This window comes from Aotus nancymaae, unplaced genomic scaffold (assembly GCF_030222135.1).
Source record: "Aotus nancymaae isolate 86718 unplaced genomic scaffold, 86718_ANA_hifiasm-v0.15.2.pri h1tg000049l, whole genome shotgun sequence".
Classification (NCBI taxonomy): domain Eukaryota; kingdom Metazoa; phylum Chordata; class Mammalia; order Primates; family Aotidae; genus Aotus; species Aotus nancymaae.
Genome location: NW_026988463.1, coordinates 29,745,882 through 29,768,231, shown reverse-complemented (window position 1 = coordinate 29,768,231; position 22,350 = coordinate 29,745,882). Strand labels below are relative to the sequence as shown.

The 22,350-nt window shown below is 41.6% G+C and overlaps 1 protein-coding gene across 21 annotated transcripts in view; it reads left to right on the top strand.

Moving 5' to 3' along the window:
* The window catches only part of LOC110569394 (zinc finger protein 708-like), a 69,151-nt gene that overhangs the window by 12,975 nt on the left and 33,826 nt on the right, over window positions 1-22,350 (top strand). For 7 of the 21 annotated variants that reach the window (XR_010337401.1, XM_064362709.1, XM_064362710.1 and 4 more), the window contains 4 exons: window positions 8,284-8,324; window positions 12,801-12,863; window positions 21,780-21,872; window positions 22,272-22,297. Coding sequence is in view for 13 of the 21 variants with exons in the window: in XM_064362709.1 (XP_064218779.1) it covers window positions 8,306-8,324; window positions 12,801-12,863; window positions 21,780-21,872; window positions 22,272-22,297 (201 nt within the window). In the remaining 8 variants the exon portion in view is untranslated. Of the gene's footprint in view, window positions 1-7,513; window positions 7,584-8,283; window positions 8,325-8,514; window positions 8,603-11,924; window positions 12,021-12,800; window positions 12,864-21,779; window positions 21,875-22,271; window positions 22,298-22,350 lie in introns of those variants that run through there. The other 14 variants (XM_064362721.1, XM_064362722.1, XM_064362718.1 and 11 more) reach the window with 9 other exon arrangements.

The following is a 22,350-nucleotide window of genomic DNA, read 5'->3' as shown; positions in this document are numbered from 1 at the left end:
ACAAGCTTGGACCTTAGCTTCCATTGCACACCCCAAAGTGTTTTTCTGAGCTGAGGAGTGAGTTGTGTGAGGTGCAGTAGGGAAGCAGGTGAAGGCAGGGCCATGGTGAGGGAACTGTGCCCAGTTCTGCAGAGGCATGTGTGGGGTGAGCAGGGAACTGGGAGCCTCAGGTGGAAGTCTGCTCTCCCATCAGAACAGATCTCCAATCCTTGTTTTTGTCCTCACCACCTCTGCCCATGCACTTTCTCTTCTGTGTGGGTACATGTGCCAGCTTACTAGCATTGGTGCTCAGACAAAACTGTGATGCTCCATGGTGGCAGTGACCATCTTTCTGCTCACTGTGGGATCCAGGAACCTCAACAGATGCCTTATGTTAGAAGGGCCAGAAAAATAAAGTGGGCTGAAAGGCTGATGCTGCCACCCACAGCAATGAGAAGGAAGGTGGCATGGCACTGACCTGGCCCAGTGTGAGAGATATTGGAATCCTCGGCAAGGAGCCACCACCTATGGACAGGAACAGGAGGTCAGACCCATCTGGACCTGAGTCCCAGACAGCGTACTCGGTCAGGGTATGGCGGGTCAGAGAACAGAAGATGGCAGGCACATTGGAGCCCAAGAGTAGCTGATACAGAAAAGAAATGTTGAAAAGGCCCAGGGTACACTTTGGAAAGTTAGGAGACTCTAGGGGGAAAAAAAAATGGGGAAAAGAAAAAAAGCCACACATGGAGGTGTATGTCCATTGTCCCAGTTACTCAGGAGGTTGAGGCAGGAGGATTGATTGAGCCCAGGAGTTTGAGGCTACAGTGAGCTATTATTGTGTCACTTCATTCCAGCCTGGGAAAGAGAGCTGTTTCTTTGAAAAAAATAAAATAAAATTTAAAAAGGGTTTCAAACCTTGATTTTGTGCTCTGACGTTCCTCCGGGCCATGTCATTCACCTTGCTGCTTTGTTGCATATCTGAACTCTGAGGGTTGGTTCTCTTGCTTCTTGGTTCCTCTCCAGGGCAGGGACTGCAGGCCTTACCCTGTTCCATGCCCCACTGTAGTCCCTGAGTTCTGTGTGGGCTGGAGGGAGGCCCTAAGCCCTAAGAGTGTCCATCTTCTGCTGGTCTTTTAAGAAGGTCATTTGGATCCCTGGGAAGATTTGATGAAAATTCCTCAGATTCTGCTTTTCCTTGCACAAATTTCTGTGATTGTCTGATTTATAAAATCAGCTCATGCTAACGTAGAACACCAGAGAACCAGGAAGAGAGGAAGCAAACTAGTTGATCTGTAGAAATCCTGGCTAGTGTGACCCTTGTCCCGCTGGGTTCTGATATTGGGGCAAAATGATGCTGTGTGCTTATAAGCCATGTCACCCTGTACCTGCTAGATTGTACCCCTGTCACTTTGCAAACTGATAAAGATTGTACCCCATTTCTAAACATTCCTGCTGTTTTTATGTCTAGAAGTTATTTATTCTGTTCTGTGGAGACACAGCAATTTATTAGTAGCTTAACCAGTCCTCTGCTGTTTCCAACATTCACAGTCTGCATTTGTGCCCTCAAGAAGGGAAAACTGAACAAACCCTTTTGTCCTTTCCCTCTCCTGCATAATTATCAGTCTCCCAGGAGCAGATTTTGTCACCATGGTAGGACATGCTTGTATTTATTTGTTTATTTTAGATGGAGTCTCACTCTGTCACCCAGGCTGGAGTGAAGGGGCTCAATCTCTGCTAACTGCAGCCTCTGCCTTCTGGGTTCAAGCAATTCTTCTGCCTCAGACTCTTGAGTAGCTGGGATTACAGGCACCTGCCACCACCCCTGGCTATTTTTTGTATTTTTAGTAGAGACAGAGTTTCACCATGTTGGCCAGGCTGGTCTTGAACTCCTGACCTCAGGTAATCTGCACACCTCAGCCTCCCAAAGTGCTAGGGTTACAGGTATGAGCCGTTGTGCCTAGCCACTTGTATGTCTTTTAGAGAAATGCTAGTTTATATTTGACAAAAGCACAATCCTGTCTGTGAGAAAAGTCTCTTCATTTAAATGTTGCATAACTTGTGCCATTAGGGTCCTTGTCAAGGCAGAAACACATCAAATGGTGGTCTTTAATTTAAACATTAAAAGTTGATGGCTGGACACACTCATTTTAGGAGGGTAAATGTCTAGGACAGTGGCTGAGTCATGTGGTAGTTTTGTATTTAGTTTAGTTTGTGTGTATGTTGAAGAAACTGCCAAGCTGTTTTCTAGAGTCTCTGTATCTTCCTTTTACATTCCCACCAGCAGTGTATGACTGGTCTAGTGTCTCTGCATCCTCACCCGCATTTCATGTTGTCACTATTTGTTATTTTAGCCACTCTGATAGGCATGTAGTAGCATCACTGTGGTTTTCATTTGCATTTCCCTATTGGGTAATGATGTACATCTTTTCGTAGGCTTTTTTGCCATCTGCTGTATATTCTCTTTGGTAAAATATCTCTCTGCCTTTATATCTCTTGCCTATGTTCTTTTCCTTGTTTGTTGGTTAGTTATTGTTTTTTAGATGGGGTCTTGCTCTTTTGCCATGCTGTAATGCAGTGGTGCAGTCTCGGCTCACTGATATCTTTGCCTTCCAGGTTCAAGCAATTCTCCTGCCTCAGCCTTCTGAGTAGCTGGGTCTACAGGCAGGTGCCACCATGCCCAGCTAATTTTTGTATTTTTAGTAGAGACAGGGTTTCACAATGTTGGCCAGGATGGTCTTGATATCTTGACCTTGTGATTCACCCACCTCAGCTTCCCTAAGTGCTGGGATTACAGGTGTGAGCCACTGTGCCCAGCCTTTTTTTTTTTTTAATTCTTTACAGAAATCAGATCTCATTATGTTGCCCAGGCTGGTATCAAACTCCTGAACTCAAGTGATCCTCTTGCTTCAGTCTCCTGTATAGCTTTGAGATGGCAGATGTGCGCCACTATGACTAGCTAATTTTAATTTTTTTGTAGAGACGGGATCTCACTATTTTGCCCAGGCTAGCCTAGAACTACTAGGCTCAATCAATTCTAACACTTTGACCTCCCAAACTGCTGTAACTCCAGGCATGCACCAGCACACCTGGCTTGCCTATGTTCTAATTTGATTGTTTTCTTTTATATGATGTTAAATTTTGAGAGGTCTCTATTATATATTTTAGACAGTAGTCCTTTTCAAATATGTGCTTTGCAAACATTTCCTTCCAATCTGTAGCTTGTCTTTTTATCTTTCTATCTGGCTCTTTCACAGTAGAAATATTTTTAATTTTGATGAGGTCCAGTTTGTCTGCCAGTCTTTGCTTTTATGATTCAGGCTTTGGGGTCAAGTCTAAGAACTCTGCCTTGTTCTAGATCCTGAGGATTATGTTTTATATTTGAATTCATGATCCATTTTGAGTTTTATTTTGTATGAAGCATAAGACATATAGATAGAGGCCCATTTTTTCCTATGAATGCTGATTGCTCCAGCGTGATTTGTGGAAAAGCTGTGCTTCCTCTTGAAGTGCTTTTGCACTTTGTCAAAAAATCCACTGGGCATATCTGTGTGGGTCTTTTTCTTGGATTCTCCATTCTGCTCTGTGCTTTGCTGTCTGTGCCCGCTGCCTGCCAGTACTCTCCTATCTTAACTGCCCTAGTTATAGAGAAAGTCTTTAAATCTTGTTGACTGATTCCTTCTACTTCTTCTTTTTCAAAATTGTTTTAGCTATTTTAGTTTCCCTGCCTTAATATTTTTTAACTAAATGTATTTGATTTTTATTTAAAAAATACTAAGAAACTTTTTTTTTTGCTGTACTTAATAAAAAAATAATTAAGCTGTCCGTGGTGGCTCATGCCTGTAATCCCAGAACTTTTAGAGACTGAGGTAGGTGTATTGTGATATGAGGACTTAAAGACCAACCTGGCCAATATGGTGAAACCTCAGGTCTACTAAAAAAAATTACAGAATTAGCCATGTGTGGTGGCATATGCCTGTAGTCTCAGCTTCTAGGGAGGCTGAGGCAGAAGAATCACCTGAACCTGCGAGGTGGAGGTTACAGTCCACCAAGATCACACTACTGCACTCCAGCCTAAGTGGCAGAACAAGACTCCATATCAAAAAAAAAATATTTCACATAAGGATTTTAATGTAACTTTATAGAAGCCATAAATTCAAGAAATGTGTGGTTTTTTCCCTTTAAAATTGAGAGCAGGACTTTGTAGCAATTCCCTTCTGAGATGAAGAGAATTTCTGTAAGGCATATCATATAAAAACTAAGCTGAAATAATCACTTGAACCCAGGAGGCAGAGGTTGCAGTGAGCCGAGACTGTGACACTGCACTCCAGCCTGGTGACAGAGCAAGACTCTGCCTCAAAAAAAAAACACAAAAAACAAACAAAAAAAACTAAGCTGAGAGACTGTGTCTGAAAAAACAATTTATTTTGTGTTTTAAAGTATACAATTATTATTTACTATAGTCACCGTATTGTGCTATCAAATCATAGATTTTCTTTTCCACTGCAAAATGGCAACAATGAATAGGTCTTTTAAATTTTTTATTAATTCATTTTATTTTCTAACTTTCCAAACTTGTCATTGTAGTAGGCTTTATTCTTTCTGTTTTTTTGTACCCTCTCTGCTTTCTATGTAAATTTTAGAATAATCTTATCTATATTTACCGAACATCTTCCTGGAGTTTTTTTTGGAAATAGGCTAAACCTCTGTACAAGGGTTGCACACATTTTAACTCACATTGTCCTATTTCTCTCCAGAAGGGCTGGACAGGTTGACGTTTTCATCAGCAGGGCCCAGGATGTGTGTGTCCACCTTTGCAAACTCACACAGTGGCTGTCTTTATTTGACTTTGCCAAGCTGATTGCAGAACCCGGCACATTATTTTGTTTTTCAATGCCTAAATTACCATTGAAGCAGAATATTTTCTCTCTAACTTTGCTGCAGCTCTTCTTTCTGAATTGCGTTTCACTTTTTGCTCATTTTTAATTTAGATGTCTTTTTCTTTGTGATTTGTAAAAGCTTTTTCTCACTTGCCAAGTCTTCTCCTTCTCTTGGAAACGTTTACCCTAGCTCTGGATTAGGAACATTTCATGGTGCTGTTGAAGAGAGCTAACTATCCAGTTCAGGGAGGTAAGACATGTTCCAGAGTTTCCCTGATGTTTTTTTTTTTTTTTTTGCTGGAGTGCAATGGTGCAATCTTGGTTCACTGCAGGCTTCACCTCCCATGTTCAAATGATTCTCCTGCCTTTGCCTCCTGAGTAGGTGGGATTATAGGCATGCGTCATCATGCCTGGCTAATTTTTGTATTTTCAGTTGAGATGGTTTCACCATGTTGGCGAGGTTGGTCTTGAACTCCTGAACTCAGGTGATCCAACTGCCTCAGCCTTCCAAAGTGCTGGGATTACAGGTGTGAGCCACCATGCCAGGCTTCTGATGCCTTTTGAGTGCTACTGAGTCAATCCCACATGCTTTCCACATGACCAAGCCAGGTTACCTTACCTTCAGAATATGGGCTGGCTTGTCGGGAGGGCTGGGGTACATGTAGGATAATGGTTGTGAAAAGCCCCTGCAGAATCTCTGAGAGGAAGGCAAAAATGCAAGGATTATCAAGCAGGCTCTATTTCAGACTATGTTATTGGATCAGCTTGACTAACATAGTCAAACCTCTGCTCTACTAAAAATAAAAAATTTGGCTGGGTGTGGTAGTATGCCCCTGCAATCCCAGCTACTTGGGAGGTTAGGCAAAAGAAGAACTGAGGAGGCAGAGGTTGCAGAGAGCCAAGATTGTGCCATTGCCTTACAGCCTAGGTGGCAGAGTGAGACTCTGTCTCATAAAAAACCTCAACTGAAAATGTATTTCAGATCTGGACCTTTTTGATCATTGGCAGGGAAGGCACCTTTGTCATCCAAAGCAAGGGCCTCTGGAGTCTGTGAACCTGTGGAGGTGATGTGCTGTTTACTGTCTGGACCTGACCACTGTCACCTTTACTGATAGATGACAAACAGCCTGCCTGACTTGGCCTTGTTTCTGTGGGTCTTATTGGTCTGGGAAAACATTGTGGTAGCAAGCTAGAGTTTGAACCCAGAAATTGACACAGTTGTGATGGCTGGATACCATCATCTAATGAGATTGTAAGAAGCTCAGAGTAGTGGCCCCTCTGGGTACTTCCTGTACCACTCCCACAGAGACAGTGTCACAGGCCTCCCAGCATGAGTTGGACAGCCAGTTGGGGGCCGCTGTTGGTATACACTTACCTCCTAATTCTTTTCTTTGTTGTTTTTGTCTTTTTAAAAATGATGACTTCTTAACCTCTGGATTTTCTTTCTTTTTCAAATTGTTCTAGTGTTTTTTCTTTTTTCTTTTCCTTTTTGTTCTGACTTTCTCCTCTCCCCTTTCAGCTCTTTATTCTATTTTTCTTCTATTTTCACTCTGTCTTAGCATTGATCTCTGTACTTTTAGTTCTTTTTATGTTCACAGGTGTTGGCATCCTCCACAGAGAAGCTGACTGTAATCCGGGCCTTATTCTTAATTGGAATAACCCTTTGCAATACAAGAGTATGCAAGTGTTGGGTGCATATTGATGCATATCTAGTGACTATAACTGGAAGGAGCCTATGCACCCCGATTTTATTCAGTGTGAGAAGTCATACAACAGCAGTCCAGGAATTTGTTGAAAAAACACTGTAATCCTGTCCCTCAGACAGTACTGTTTTTCCTTACCAATTGTATTTTCTTTAGCTGTTTACACATCCATTCTGTATAACTACGAGTAACTGTGCATTCTTCACTTTTATCACTTTCTTTTTTAATATTTATTTTTTTGAGACTGAGTCTCATTCTGTCACCCAGGCTGGAATGCAGTGGCACAGTCTTGGCTCACTGCAACCTCTGCCTCCTGGGTTCAAGTGATTCTCCTGCCTCAGACTCCCAAGCAGCCTGGACTACAGAAGCATGCCACTATGCCTGGCTAATTGTTTGTATTTTTAGTAGAGAGCGGGTTTCACCATGTTAGCCAGGAGGGTCTCGATCTGACCTCGTGATCTGCCTACTGTGGCATCCCAAAGTGTTGGGATTACAGGCATGAGCCACCGCACCTGGCTTTTGTCACTTCTTAAATCGGCAGAGCCTCGCTTTGTCTCCCATGCTGGAATGCAGTGGCATGATCTTGGTTCACTGCAACCACTGCCTCCCAGGTCGAAGAGATTTTCCTGCCTTAGCCTCTCAAGTAGCTGAGATTACAGGCACATGCCACTGCACCCAGATAATTTTTGTATTTTTAGTAGAGATGGAGTTTCACCAAGTTGTCCAGGCTGGTCTCAAATTACAGACCTCAGGTGATCCATCTGCCTTGGCCTTCCAAAGCACTGAGATTACAGGTGTAAGCCACCATGCCTGGTCATGTGCTAATTTTGTTTTTTTTTCTACCTCATTCAGTAAAACACCAATACATTTAAGCCTTTAGAGTCAGCATGTTAGTAGCTGCTTAATTGCCTGCTGTGTTGACACATTTATCTAGATACCTCTCCTTTCCCCTAGGAGATGCCTGATTGAGGTCAGGAAATGGTGAGAGGTGTGTAGACTTGGCTGCTGGCCAGATTGGATCCAGGTATGGCCTCTTGTGGCCCTAATTAGCTGTGTGATCCTAGATGAGTCATTGACCTTCTCCAAACAGCTATGTTTTGGGGCTTTGAGGGGCCAGAAAGTAGAATGTCTTTAGTGCCAAGCTTAGGACTTTGTACTTTCTTCTTGCCATGGTGGGAGTGATCACTGGCCAGCTCTCTCTGGGTGGGGGCCTGTGTGCCTGTCTGACCACTCCAGTAGCTGGAGAAGGAGGGATGAGATGTGTGAGAACCAGACCCAGGGCAAAGAAAACAGTCACAAGCTTGTGTGCCCGGTGATGCATGATGATGCATGGAAACTCCTCTTCTGATTCTGGAACCAGAGACCGATCTCAGAGGGTAGAGTGTCTTTTCTCTCAGCTCTCGAAGGAGATGAAATCTCTTTGTTCAGTTATTGGAAATTGATGCTGGGCTTCTGCTGTTGCTGTTTTCTGGGTGACTATTGTTTGCCCTAGAATTATGATTTACTGAAGAAAATTAAGTTTATGTTTTCCAAATCAATTAAGCTTAATAATTTCTGTGTCTGAATATAATCTGAGTTCTCTGTTCAGAGAAGGTTTAAAATACATACGTTTTGACTCTTAACTGTCATCATATATGTTGGTCATGACAAAATTGAGGGGTTAACCTTTTTTCTCCCAACTGGGTATGTTTGGTTTTGACCAATATCTGTGTTTTTGTTTACAGATTCCCACTGAAAAATTATTGTATGAACTTACTACAAGCAGGTAAGTTTAACTGAAGTCTTTTAGATTGAACTAGAGAGTGACTGAGCTGGAAAGCACAGTACAGAGAAGAAGCCCAGCTGAGTGGCCTTTGTCCTTTTCTCTATCACCAGCCACTCAGCACGGTGGGTTCTTCTTCACCTGCTGCTGCATTTGCTGAACAGTTATCTCGCTTCTTGCTCTCCAATCTCAGGTTGATCTGACATGTGCAGGGAGAGTGGGGGCAAGTGAAGCTGCACTTTTGAAAGAAGTCTGGCCTTTCAGACATTATCCTCAGGAAGGTAGGTGAAGATAACTGGAAGTTTCTTTTCTGTGGTCTCCTTCACAGCTCTGCCTGGCAGGTCAGAGCCAGCCTGTGCAGATTCTTTTCTAGGGTGCCAGGCCTTTTAGTGATTGGCCTGGTAACTGCAGACCTCTCAGGCTGTAATTGTTGGACACAAATGCCCAGGTGGTAGCCCTCACCCCTTGGGTAGCAGACAAGAGACCTGAGAACTTTTGGGTTCTTGATAGCTTGTAGATGTTTGTTGAAGAAATAAGGATGTCATAAACACGGTTGGGGGCTGAGTACACCTTGATGTGCTCTGGGCCCTGCCACTGACTAGTTGTGTGCCCCTGGACAGATCATTCACCTGCTCTAAATTGACCTTATCATCTGCAGAGCAACTTTGAAACAGTCACTCCTGCCCCACAAGGCCCTTGGTTTGCAAGGCTGGTGGTGTGGTGGTGGTAGCTCTTGTTTTTGTTAACACATGGGCAAAGATTAGCAGTTACGCTTTTGAGCATTTTGTGTTTCTGCTGATACAGGACTTGGCTGACCCAGAAGGTAAAGGGTTCTTGGACAAACAGGTATATATATGTGTGCACAGAGCAAGTGGAGGGGCTGGGCAGAGCCCCCAGGCTGGGTGACCTCTGCCTCCTTCCATGTTCCTCTGCTGTCAAGTATTACTAGGCAGGAGCACAACTATCAAACTTAACACGGGAAGTTTTATTTTAAAATAAACATCTTTTAAACACTTGGAGTCATCTTTCATGGCTAGAGTATCTTTTAGTATTTTGTAATCTTACATGTGATTAAAGTGTTGTCCAGACTTTTTGTTTTGAAACAACCTTAGTCTCTCATGGAAGTTGCATGAGTAGCTTAAAGAGTTTCTGTGTATCTTTCACCAGCTCTCCCTATTGATGGCATCTTGGTTAACAACAGCACAGTGATCAGAGCCAGAAAGTAGACATCAGTGTAACACTAAAGGCCTTAGTCAGAGTTGAGCAGTTCTATATGCAGTTTTTTTTGTGTGTGTGGGTGTGTGTGTAGTTCTATGAAATTTTGACATTTGCATAGATTTGTGTAACCACCACCACAATCCAGACACAGAACTGTTTCTTGCCCAGATCATTGCCCTTCTCCTGCCCCTTTCACAGTCATACCTTCACTAACTCCTGGCAAGCACTGACTGGTCTGTTTTCCATTATGATAATTTTGTTGTTTCAAGAATTTTCTATAAAAGAAATTTAAGGTTGAACATCCTAAATCCAAAACTCCAAAATTCAAATGCTTCAAAATCTTTTAACTTTTTGAATGAGGGCATGACATTCAAAGTAAATCCTCTTTGGAGCATTTTGGATTTTGGATTTGTAAATTAGTGATGCTCAATTGGTATGTATAATGCAGGTATTAAAAAATTTCAAATCTAAAATTCTTCTGATCCCAAGCATTTCAAATGAGGGATACATAGTCTGTAATTGTAATTTACATAGTCTGTAACTGTAATTTTAGGTGGTTGTAGATGGCTGTTTTGTTGGAAGGGACCTTGTTTGTGCTATGCCATGGCTCGTAATCCAGCCTTTGAGGAAGGCACCTTTACTTGTACCTCACTTCTTTGAGATTCATGGTGCACATTTGTATGTTTTTTCTTTTTTTAATTTTTTTGAGCCTTGTTCTGATCCCTCTGCTGGAGTGCAGTGGCACAATTAAGGCTTACTGTAGACTCTACCTTCTGGGCTCAAGAGGTCCTCCTGCCTCTGCTTCCTATGTAGCTGGGCTCAGGCATTTACTGTCACTCTTGGCTAATATTTTATTATTTTTTGTAGAGATGAGGTCTCACTATATTGCCAAGGATAATGTTGAACTCCTAGGCTCAAGTGGTCCTCCCATCTCAGCCTCCCTAAGTGCTGGGATTACAGACATGAACCACTGCTCTCAGTGTCACTACTACAAGTTAAGTATTCTGAGAATTCCTGTGGAAAAGAAATTTGACTTGACTTTGTTTAATATAGTTCCCCATAACCATTTTTTCTTTTTTGAGATGAAGTCTCACTCTGTCACCCATGCTGGAGTGTAGTGGCACGATCTTGACTTACTGTCTGCCTCCTGGGTTCAAGCAATTCTCTGCCTCAGCCTCCTGAGTAGCTGGGATTACAGGCACCTACCACCATGCTCCAATAATTTCTCTTTTTATTTTTAGTAGAGACGGGTTCTTACCATTTTGGCCAGGCTCATCTTAAGCTTCTGACCTCGTGATCTACCCGCCTTAGCCTCCCAAAGTGCCGAGATTACAGACATGAGTCAACGTGCCTGGCCAACCATTTTCTTTTCTCATTTCTTTTTTTAAAAGTATCTATGTATTAATTATTTTCTTTTCTCAGGACTTGCAGGAATTAAATTCCCCCTTCCTCAACACCCCAGTATGATCCTCTACACTCTGCAAGTGCTTCTGAGAGGCTGATTTTAGCACTTAACATTTTGAAGACATTTTAAAAACTCTTAACTGTATTTATTTATAGCTTTAAACTATTCATGTTTCTAGTCCAGTTAATTAATTTAAAAAAATGGTGATGCATCAAGTCCCCTGAGCCTATGGTGTGGGAGGTTCTTGGTTCAAAGTGGAGGCACCTGATGGTCAAGTTCAGGTTCTTTGTCCCATGTGGGGACTGGAGTCCATGTCAGTCTGCTGGAGGTGAGCAGGGGATGCTCTGTTTAGCAAGGCTGAGGGGATAGTGGGGAACTGCAGATATAAATTTTTAGCCAACTGTGTTTATTGCAGATTGCTTTTTTAAAAAATTCAACACATAGCTTGGTTCAGTGGCTCACACTTGTAATCCTAGCTACTCAGGAAGCTAAGGCAGGAGGACATAAATTTGAGACTGAGTCAGGAGATTCACTTGAACACCAGAGTTTGAGGCTACAGTGAGCCATGATGTTGCCACTGTGCATGGGCCTTGGTAACACAGTGAGATTCCATCTTTAGAAGGAACAAACAAAAATTCAGCACATTTGTTTCCTCTATTGTCACCTTAAGCATGTAATTTTGCTGCTTTATACAATCTAACCTTTCCTAAATATTGTGAACTCATAATATTTGGAAAATACCTGCATCTGAAATTTTACAGAGTTCCAGATGCAATGAGCCAAGTGCATTTTATTCTATTCGTTTAAACAGTGTCCCCAAGGTGAGTCCAGTTCAGCCCAACTCTCCTGGGGGCTTTTCTGTAGCCTTCATTGTTGAAGTGGACCTCCTCTTTCCCTAAAGCCCGCTGTTGGAGACAGCTCCCACTGCCATCAGTGGCAATATGGTGCTGCTTACTCCTTTCTTTCCTTTGGACTTGCAGGGTTCTTGTGTTGCACTGAGACTGGTGGGCTGTGCACAGAGTGGCCACAAAGTTACCTTGAGCAATCTGAATTTGAGCATGCCACCACCTCAGTTTGTGAGTGTCCAAGTCCATCAAGTTCTTTCTTCTAATAGCATGTGTGTATGTGCATGTGTGTGTATATCTCCGTGTTTTCTCTAGTCCTCCCTTTTTATTTCAGTGAAATTCACATAATAGAGAATTAATAATTTTAAAGTGAACTATTCAGTGGCATTTACTGCATACATAATTTTGTACAATTATGACCTCTATTTCCAGAACATTTTTATTACCTCAAAATGAGACTCCATCTGCATTAAATCACCACTCTGATTCCCCTGTCCCAGTCTCTGGCAACCACTAATTTTATTTCTGTCAATGGATTGCTTGTCTTGGACATTTCATGTCAATGGAATCATATAACATGGCCTTTTGTGTCTGGCTTCTCTCCCTCAGCATTGTGTTTTCAGGGTTCATCCACGTTGCAGCATGGATCAGTCCTTCTGAATCATGTTCATTCATGTTGCTGAATCATATTCCATTCTGGGGATAGACCACTTATTTATCTATTTATCTACCTATGAACATGTAGGTTCTGTCCACTGTTTTGACTGTTATAAATAGTATGTGCTATGAGTATTCATTTTAACACCTGTTTTTAATTCTTTTAGTTAGAATCACTGGTTTTTAACTTAATACCTAGCAGTGGAATTGCTGGATCATGTAGTAATTCTGTTTAACTTTTTCAGTGTTCTTTTTTTTGCAAGCACTTTGAAATGTGTATTCTTTTCATCAAACCCACCCTCCTATGATTTAATTCTAACCCAACCACAAAGGAATGTTTCTCTTTCTTCTCAGGATGGCACCAGCAATCCTCTGATGGTCACACCAGCCTCAGCAGAGGCCCACTGGGCTGTGAGGGTAAGTGACCAGGACAGCTTCTTGGCTGTCTTCCAGAAAGAATTGTTCTGGAATTCTTCTAGTTTGACATTGTTCTGAGCACTTTATAGAATGATTGTGTCCCCTCTTCTGTCTCAGTGTGAGTGGCCACAGAATGTGGATGAAACACCTCTTCAGATGAATATTTTTTTTCTGTTCTTTTTTGTCACCTTTCTGTGTCTGAATTATATTTCATTATGGGGATGCATCACTTCTTTATTCATCTACAAATGAACATGTAGGTTCTGTCCACCCTTTTGACTGTTGTGAATAGTATGTGCTTTTTTTTTTAATTTACTCTCATAACAAGTCTATGTACCTTGTTTTTCACAAGGTCTATGGTCTAACTTTCATATATATATGTGTGTGTGTATATATATATACACACACATACATATATTATTGCACTTTAGGTTCTGGGGTACATGTGCAGAATATGCAGGATTGTTGCATAGGTACATACATGGCAATGTGGTTTGCTGCCTCCATCCCCATCACCTATATCTGGCATTTCTCCCCATGTTATTCCTCCCAAACTCCCTACCCACTGCTGTCCCTCCCCTAGTTCCACCCCCCCAGACCTCAGTGTGTGATACACCCCTCCCTGTGTCCATGTGTTCTCATTGTTCAACACCTATGTATAATGGCGAACATGCCCTGTTTGATTTTCTGTTCTTGTGTCAGTTTGCTGAGAATGATGGTTTCCAGATTTATCCAAGTCCCTAGAAAGGACACAAACTCATCATATTTTTATGGCTGCATAGTATTCCATGGTGTATATGTACCACATTTTCTTTGTTCAGTCTATCATCAATGGGCATTTGGGTTGGTTCCAGGTCTTTGCTATTGTAAATATTGCCACAATGAACATACATGTGCATGTGTCTTTATAATAGAATGATTTATAATCCTTTGGATATATACCCAGTAATGGGATTGGTGGGTCAAATGGAATTTCTGTTTCTAGGTCCTTGAGGAATCACCACACTGTCTTCCACAATGGTTGAACTAATTTACACTCCCACCAACAGTGTAAAAGTGTTCCTATTTCTCCACATCCTCTCCAGCATCTGTTGTCTCCAGATTTTTTAATGATCACCATTCTAACTGGCATGAGATGGTATCTCAATGTGGTTTTGATTCGCATTTCTCTAATAACTAGTGATGATGAGAATTTTTTCATATGTTTGTTGGTCTCATGTATGTCTTCTTTTGTAAAGTGTCTGTTCATATCCTTTGTCCACTTTTGAATGGGCTTGTTTGTTTTTTTCTTGTATATCTGTATTAGTCCTTTGTAGATTCTGGATATTAGCTCTTTGTCAGATGGGTAGATTGCAAAAATTTTTTCGCATTCTGTTGGTTGCTGATTCACTCTAACAATTGCTTCTTTGCTGTGCAGAAGCTCTGGAGTTTAATTAAATCCCATTTGTCGATTTTGGCTTTTGTTGCCAATGCTTTTGGTGTTTTAGTCATGAAGTCCTTGCCTATGCCTATGTCCTGGATGGTTTTGCCAAGTTTTCTTCTATGGTTTTGCCAAGTTTTCTTCTAGGGTTTTTATGGTGTTAGGTCTTATGTTTAAGTCTTTAATCCATCTGTAGTCAATTTTAGTGTAAGGTGTCATGAAGGGGTCCAGTTTCTGCTTTCTGCACATTGCTAGCCAGTTTTCCCAACACCATTTATTAAACATGGAATCCTTTCCCCATTGCTTGTTTTGGTCAGGTTTGTCAAAGATCAGATGGTTGTAGATGTGTGGCATTGCCTCCAAGGCCTCTGTTCTGTTCCATCGGCCTATATCTCTGATTTGGTACCAGTACCCTGCAGTTTTGATTACTGTAGGCTTGTAGTGTAGTTTTAAGTCAGATAACGTAATGTTGACTTAAAACTATTTAAAGGACAAAGATGGATATCTTTGTTCTTTTTGCTTAGGATTGTCTTGGCTATGTGAGCTCTCTTCTGGTTTCATATGAAGTGTTTATTTTCCAGTTCTATGAAGAGGGTCATAGGTAGCTGGATGAGGATAGTGTTGAATCTATAAATTACTTAGGGCAGTATGGCCATTTTCACATTATTGATTCTTCCTAACCATGAATGTAGAATTTTTTTCCCATCTCTTTGTGTCCTCTTTTATTTCCTTGAGCAGTGGTTTGTAATTCTCTTTGAAGAAGTCCTTTACATCCTTTGTTAGTTGTATTCCTAGGTATTTTATTCTCTTTGTAGCAATTGTGAATGACAGTTCATTCTTGATTGGGCTCTCTTTAAGTCTGTTATTACTGTATAGGAATCCTTGTGATTTCTGCCCACTGATTTTTGTATCCTGAGACTTTGCTGAAATTGCTTATCAGTTTCAGGAGATTTTGGGCTGAGATCATGGGGTCTTCTAAATATACAATCATGTCATCTGCAAATAGAAACAATTTGACTTCCTCCTTTCCTGATTAAATACCCTTTATTTCTTTTTCTTGCCTGATTTCTCTTGCCAGAACTTCCAATACTATATCAAATAGGAGTGATGAGAGAGGCATCCTTGTCTAGTGCCAGATTTCAAAGGGAATACTTCCAGTTTTTGCCCATTCAGTATGATATTGGCTGTGGGTTTGTCATAAATAGCTTTTATTATTTTGAGATACATCTCATCAATACCTAGTTCATTGAGGGTTTTTAGCATAAAGGGCTGTTGAATTTTGTCAAAGGCCTTCTCTGCATCAATTGAGATAATGATGAGGTTTTTGTCTTTGGTTCTGTTTATGTGATGAATTACGTTTATAGACTTGCGTATGTTGAACCAGTCTTGCATCCCCAGGGTGAAGCCTACTTGATCCTGATGGATAAGGTTTTTGATGTCCTGTTGCAATTGGTTTGCCAGTATTTTATTGAAGATTTTTGCATCTATGTTCATCATGGATATTGGCCTGAAGTTTTCTTTTCTCATTGAATCTCTGCTGGGCTTTGGTATCAAAGAGGAGGTGGTACAACTCCTTCTGAAACTATTCCAAACAATCCAAAAAGAGAGGGAATCCCAAGGATTGTATGTCTGGTAGAATTCAGCTGTAAACCCATCTGAACCCGGATTTTTTTTGGTTGGTAGGCTATTAATTGCTGCCTCAACTTCAGCCCTTGTTATTGGTCTATTTAGTGTTTTGACTTCTTCCTGATTTAGGCTTGGGAAGGTACAAGTGTCTGGGGATTTATCCATTTCTTTCAGGTTTACTGGTTTATATGCATAGAGTTGCGAGTAATCTCTGATGGTAGTTTGTATTTCTGTGGAATCGGTGGTAATATCCCCTTTATCATTTTGTATTGCATCTGTTTGATTCTTCTCTCTTTTCTTTTTTATTAATCTGGCTAGCAGTCTGTCTATTTTGTTCATCTTTTCAAAAAAACAGCTTCTGGATTTATTGATTGTTTTGAAGGGTTTTTGTGTCTCTATACCTTCAGTTCTGTTCTGATCTTAGTTATTTCTTGTCTTTTGCTAGCTTTTGAGTTTTTTTGATCTTGCTACTCTAGCTCTTTCAATTTTGATGATAGGGTGTCGATTTTAGATCTTTCCTTGCTTCCCATGTGGGCACTTATTGCTATAAATTTTCCTCTCGACACTGCTTTAAATGTATCCAAGAGATTCTGGTACATGTGTCTTCATTCTCATTGGTTTTGAAGAATATCTTTATTACTGCTTTCATTTTATTGTTTATCCAGTCAGCATTCAAGAGGCAGTTGTTCAGTTTCAATGTAGTTGTGCGGTTCTGAGTTTCTTAATCCTGAGTTCCAATTTGATTGCACTGTGGTCTCAGAGACTGTTTGTTATGATATCTGTTCTTTTTCATTTGCTGAGGAGTGATTTATTTCCAATTATGTGGTCAATTTTAAAGTAGGTGTGATGTGGTGCTGAGAAGAATGTATATTCTGTGGCTTTAGGGTGGAAAGTTCTGTAAATGTCTATTAGTTTTGCTTGGTCCAGGTGTGAGTTCAAGTCCTGGATATCCTTGTTAATTTTCTGTCTCATTGATCTGTCTAATATTGACAATGCGGTGTTAAAGTCTCCCACTATTATTGTGTGGGAGTCTAAGTCTCTTTGTAGGTCTTTAATAACTTGCTTTATGTATCTGGGTTCTCCTGTATTGGTTGTGTATATATTTAGGATTGTTAGCTCTTCTTGTTGCATTGATCCTTTTACCATTATATAATGACCTTCTTTTTCTCTTTTGATCTTTGTTGGTTTAAAGTCTATTTTATCAGAGACTAGGATTGCAACTCCTGCTTTTTTTTTTTTTTTTTTTTTTTTGCTCTCCATTTGCTTGTTAAATCTTCCTCTATCCCTTTATTTTGAACCTATGTGTATCCTTGCACATGGGATGGGTTTTCTGGATACAGCACACTGATAGGTTTTGACTTTTTATCCAATTTGCCAGTTTGTGTCATTTGATTGGGGCACTTAGCCCATTTATATTTAAGGTTAATATTGTTATGTGTGAATTCGATCCTGCCCTTTTGATGCTATCTGATTGTTTTGCCCATTAGTTGATGGATTTTCTTCATTGTGTCCATGGTCTTTAACATTTGGTATGTTTTTGGAGTGGCTGGTGCTTTGTGTTCCTTTCTATGTTTAGTGCTTCTTTCAGGAGCTCTTGTAAGGCAGGTCTGTTGGTGATGAAATCTCTCAGCAATTGCTTGTTCATAAAGGATTTTATTTCTCCTTCGCTTATGAAGCTTAGTTTGCCCGGATATGAAATTCTAGGTTGAAAGTTCTTTTCTTTAAGGTTGTTGAATATTGGCCCCCACTCTCTTCTGGCCTGTAGGGTTTCTACTGAGAGATCTGTCATGAGTCTGATGTGCTTCCCTTTGTGGGTAACCCGACCTTTCTCTCTGTCTGCCCTTTGCATTTTTTCCTTCATTTCAACCCTGGTTAATCTGACAATTATGTGCCTTGGGGTTGCTCTTCTTGAGGGATATCTTTGTGGTTTTCTCTGTGTTTCCTGGACTTGATTATTGGCCTGCCTTGCTACGTTGGGGAAGTTCTCCTGGATAAAATGCTGAAGAGTGATTTCCAGCTTGGATTCATTCTCTCTGTCACATTGAGGTACACCTATCAAATGTAGATTCGGTCTTTTCACATAATCCCATATTTCTTGGAGGCTTTGTTTATTTCTTTTTACTTTTTTTTCTGTAATCTTGATTTCTCATTTTATTTCATTGAGTTGATCTTCAGTCTCTGATATCCTTTCTTCTGCTTGGTTGATTCGGCTACTGTAACTTGTGTATGCTTCACAAAGTTCTCGTGTTGTGTTTTCACCTCCATCAGTTCATTTGTATTCTCCTCTAAGCTGTTTATTCTTGTTAGCATTTTGTGAAATATTTTTTCAAGGTTCTTAGTTTCTTTGCATTGGGTTAGAGCATGTTCTTGTAGCTCAGAGAAGTTTGTTATTACCCACTTTCCAAAGCCTGTTTCTGTCAATTCATCAGACTCATTCTCCATCCAGCTTTGTTCCCTTGCTGGTGAGGAGTTGTGATCCCTTGGAGGATGAGAGGCATTCTGGTTTTGAGTGTTTTCATCCTTTTTGCACTGGTTTCTTCCCATCTTTGTGGATTTATATACCTGTGGTCTTTGTAGTTGGTGAATTTCAGAAGGGATATCTGAGTGGATGTCCTTTTTGTTGATGAAGTTATTTCTTTCTGATTTTTAGTTTTCCTTTTAACAGTCAGGCCCCTCTGCTGTAGGCCTGCTGCAGGTCCCCTCCAGACTCGTTGCCTGGGGATCACCTGCGGTGGCTGCAGAACAGTAAGGGTTGCTGCCAGTTTCTTCTGTTATCTTTGTCCCAGAAGGATACCTGCCTGATGTCAGCCTGAGCTCTCCTTTATGAGGTGTCTCTATGGATACACAGGGGTCGGGGAGCTGCTTGAGGAGACAGTCTGTCCCTTTTAGGAGCTCAAGTGCTGAGCTATGAGCTCTGTTGTTCTGTTCAGAGCTGCTGGACAGGTACATTTGAGTCTGATGCAGTGTAACTCATAACTACCTTTTCTTCCTAGGTGCTCCATCCTGGCAGGGTGGGGCTTTATTTATACATCCCTGATGTGCTGCTGCCTTTGTTCAGAGATGCCCTGCCTACCAAGGAGGTAGCCTAGTCATAGTCTGCCAGCAGAGGCATTGCTGAGCTGCCATGGGCTCTGACCAGTTGCTATGTGAACTTCCTTGAGGTTTTGTTTATAGAGGTATAGTTAGAACTCCCTTGGTAATGTAGGTCTGCCTCAGTAATGGTGGACTGCCTCAGTAATGGCAGACTGCCTCTGTAATGGTGGACTGCCTCAGTAATGGTGGATTGCCTTGGTAATGGCAGACTGCCTAGGTCATGGTGGACTGCCTCAGTAATGGTGGACCGCCTCAGTAATGGTGGACATCCTTCCCACCGCAGAGTTGGACCATCCCGGGTCCTGTTGTGCTTGCTGTGAAACTTTCAATCCAGAGCATTTCAGATTCCTGGTCTTTGTGGGGGTGGACCCGGCTCCCTGTTTCAGCCCCCTTTTTTTCAGTTGAATGGGTGACTCTGTCTCTTAGTCATTCCAGGCACCAGTTGAAATGGCTGCCAAGATTTCTGTGAGTTTTTGTGTGGAGACCTGCTGTGCCAGCTGAAACAGCCATGCTGGAAACTCGTGGTGCTTTTCAGCCAGGGAATCTCCTGGTCTATGGGCAGGAAAAACTCATTTGGAAATGTGGTGATCACTCATCCTCTGCCTTCTCGCTGGGAGCTGCACTCCAGAGCTGTTACAATTTGGTCATCTTGGATCCCATCTCTAGTATGTGCTACTTTTAATAATTTTAAAGTAAACTGTGTCACCCAGGCTGGAGTACAGTGGCACGATCTCGGCTTATTTTAACCTACCCCTCCTTGGTTCAAGCAATTCTTTTGCCTCAGCCTCCCAAGCACCTGGAACTACAGGCATGTGCCACCACACCCGGCTAATTTTTTTGTATTTTTATTGGAGATGGGGTTTCACCATGTGGGCCATGCAGGTCTCAAACTCCTTTTCTCAAGTGATCCTTTCTCCTCGGCCTCCCAAAGCGTTGGGATTACAAGAGTGAGCCATCTAGCCTGCTTGAATGAACATCTTTTGAAAAGGTTGTTGCTTTTCACTGTAATTGAGAGTTGCCTACTGGGACAGTTAGCTAAGTGTCAAGCTGGATTCTTAAAAGGCTGCAGTTTGAATCTTGCATTTTTAGGTCACGTTCTGTGTTTTTTTCTGCTTGTGTTGGTTATTCAGAATAGAAGAGAAAGTGGTGAGAGCTTGCAAGCATGTGGACCCCCAAATATGTTCCTTGTTTTTTCATTTATTTTCAGCCACTTTGCATGTTACCGTTCTTTTTTTTTCCTAATGTTCTGATTGCTTTGTGAAAAACTTCTCACAGCACAAGTGTTATTTTTAAATTAGAGGATGTTGTGGCTGGAAAGATGTGCCACTGCTTCCAGAAGAAAAAAAAAATGAGGGCTGTCTTCTTCTAAGTACAAAATTTCTTCTAAAGGAAGTGAGCATGGTCTCCTTGGATAATGTGAGACCTCTTTACACTCCCTTTATTTTCAGAGGACTGTCACATTTCCTCACTTTTATGTGGCTTAAATCCTGACATTAATAACACTTGCTACCAAATACAGGCAGACCTACCTCCCCTACCCCAAGCACTTTCATCCTGTGTTTACATGGTTGGTTTGTTCCCTTTCTTGGAAAGGTCCAGGGCTGAGAGGGGGTGTCTGTGCAGAAAGAGTGCATGATGAGACATCATGTCACTGAGGGGTTGTGAAGTCACCTCTGTAATTTAGAACTTTGCCAGTGGCAATTACCATGGTGAAGGGTTTCTTCCTGTCAGTTAGTGACATCATGCAGACTTTGAAAGAGAGCTGCTTTGTCATAGGAAATGGTGTCCAAAAAATCTTATTCCTGAAAATGTGATGACTCTTTTTCAGCAGGGATTATGTCCAGGCCTCACTGGAAGAGCTAAGACTGAGAGGCCTGAGGACTTTACAAAGAGCAGTCAGGGAGCAAGGGACCAGGTGTTGTAATTTGGGTGGACTATGGTAAAGAGAGATTCTGCATTCCATCTACAGCCACAGTCAGAAAGAACAAGCTTGAAGGGCCAAGTGTTTTTTCCTGCTGTAAACATTCCTGAGCTTCTCTCAGAGCTGAGTCACCAAGTCTGATGGCCGGGAGAGAATCCCAGGCACCCAAAGCACACCTTGGAACACTCAGTTTCTCAGCATTTACAGTTGTGAGGTCATCCAGTGTCTGCCAGTGATGAGGACGCTACCTTTTTTTCTTCTTAAAAAAATTAAACTTTTTTTATTGTGGTTAAAAGACACATCACATAAAATTTACCATATTAACCATCTCTAAGTGTGCAGTTCAGGAATGTTAAGTACATTCACATTGTACAGCCATCACCACCATTCACTTTCAGAAATTTGTCTTCTTCCCAAACTGACACTTGTACCTGAACATCCCTACTTCCCCAACCCTTGGCACTCACCATTTTTTTTTTTCTGTCTTAATAGATTTCCCAGTCTGGGGACCTCCTATCAGTGAAGCCATGCAGTTTTTTTTTTTTTTTTTGAGATGGGGTCTCACTCTGTCACCCAGGCTAGAGTGAGATGTCACAATCTTGTCTCATTGCAACCTGTACCTCTCAGGTTCAGGAGATTCCTCTGCCTCATCCTCCCTAGTGGCTGTGATTAGAGGCGTGCACCAACACACCTGGCTAATTTATGTATTTTTAGTAGACATGGGGTTTCACCATATTGGTCATGCTGGTGTCGAATTCCTGACATCAAGTGATATGCTCAACTTCGCCTCTAAAAGTGCTGCAAGTACAGGCATGGGCCACTGTGACTGACCTGTTTGTTTGTTTTATATTTTTAGAGAATGGGTGTCACCATGTTGCTCAGGTCAAGCTCAAACTCTTGGCCTCAAGCAGTCCTGCCTTCTTGGCCTCCCAAAGTGCTGGGATTACAGGTGTAAGCCACCGTGCCTGTCTCATACAGTATTTTTTTAGTGTGTGTGTGTGTGTATGTGTGGCTTATTTTACTTTGCATGTTGTCCTCCAAGCTTGGCCATGTTGTAGCATATGTCAGAACTCACTTCCTTTTTGTGACTGAATGATATTCCACTGCCTGAATCTACCTCACTTTGCTTATGCATTTATCTGTGGATGGACACTTGTGGAGCATGTTTTCTTAATGCTCACAGTAGCTCCACTGTGTGGCCAAGCAGGTAGTGAGAGGTCTGCTCTCCCTCACTCCCGCTTGTCATGTGCCTTGTTTATTTTGGAGGGCAGAACAGACTGGAAGCTGTTACCTTGAGCCCACTCACTCATAGTCTCTTTTTACACGCTGCCTGTGCTGTGTCTTTCAGGATGGCGGGAGCTGCAATTCTGCATCGTAAGTCGTTCACCTTTTTTTCTGTTTCTGAGGAGCTTTTCCTATTTACATAT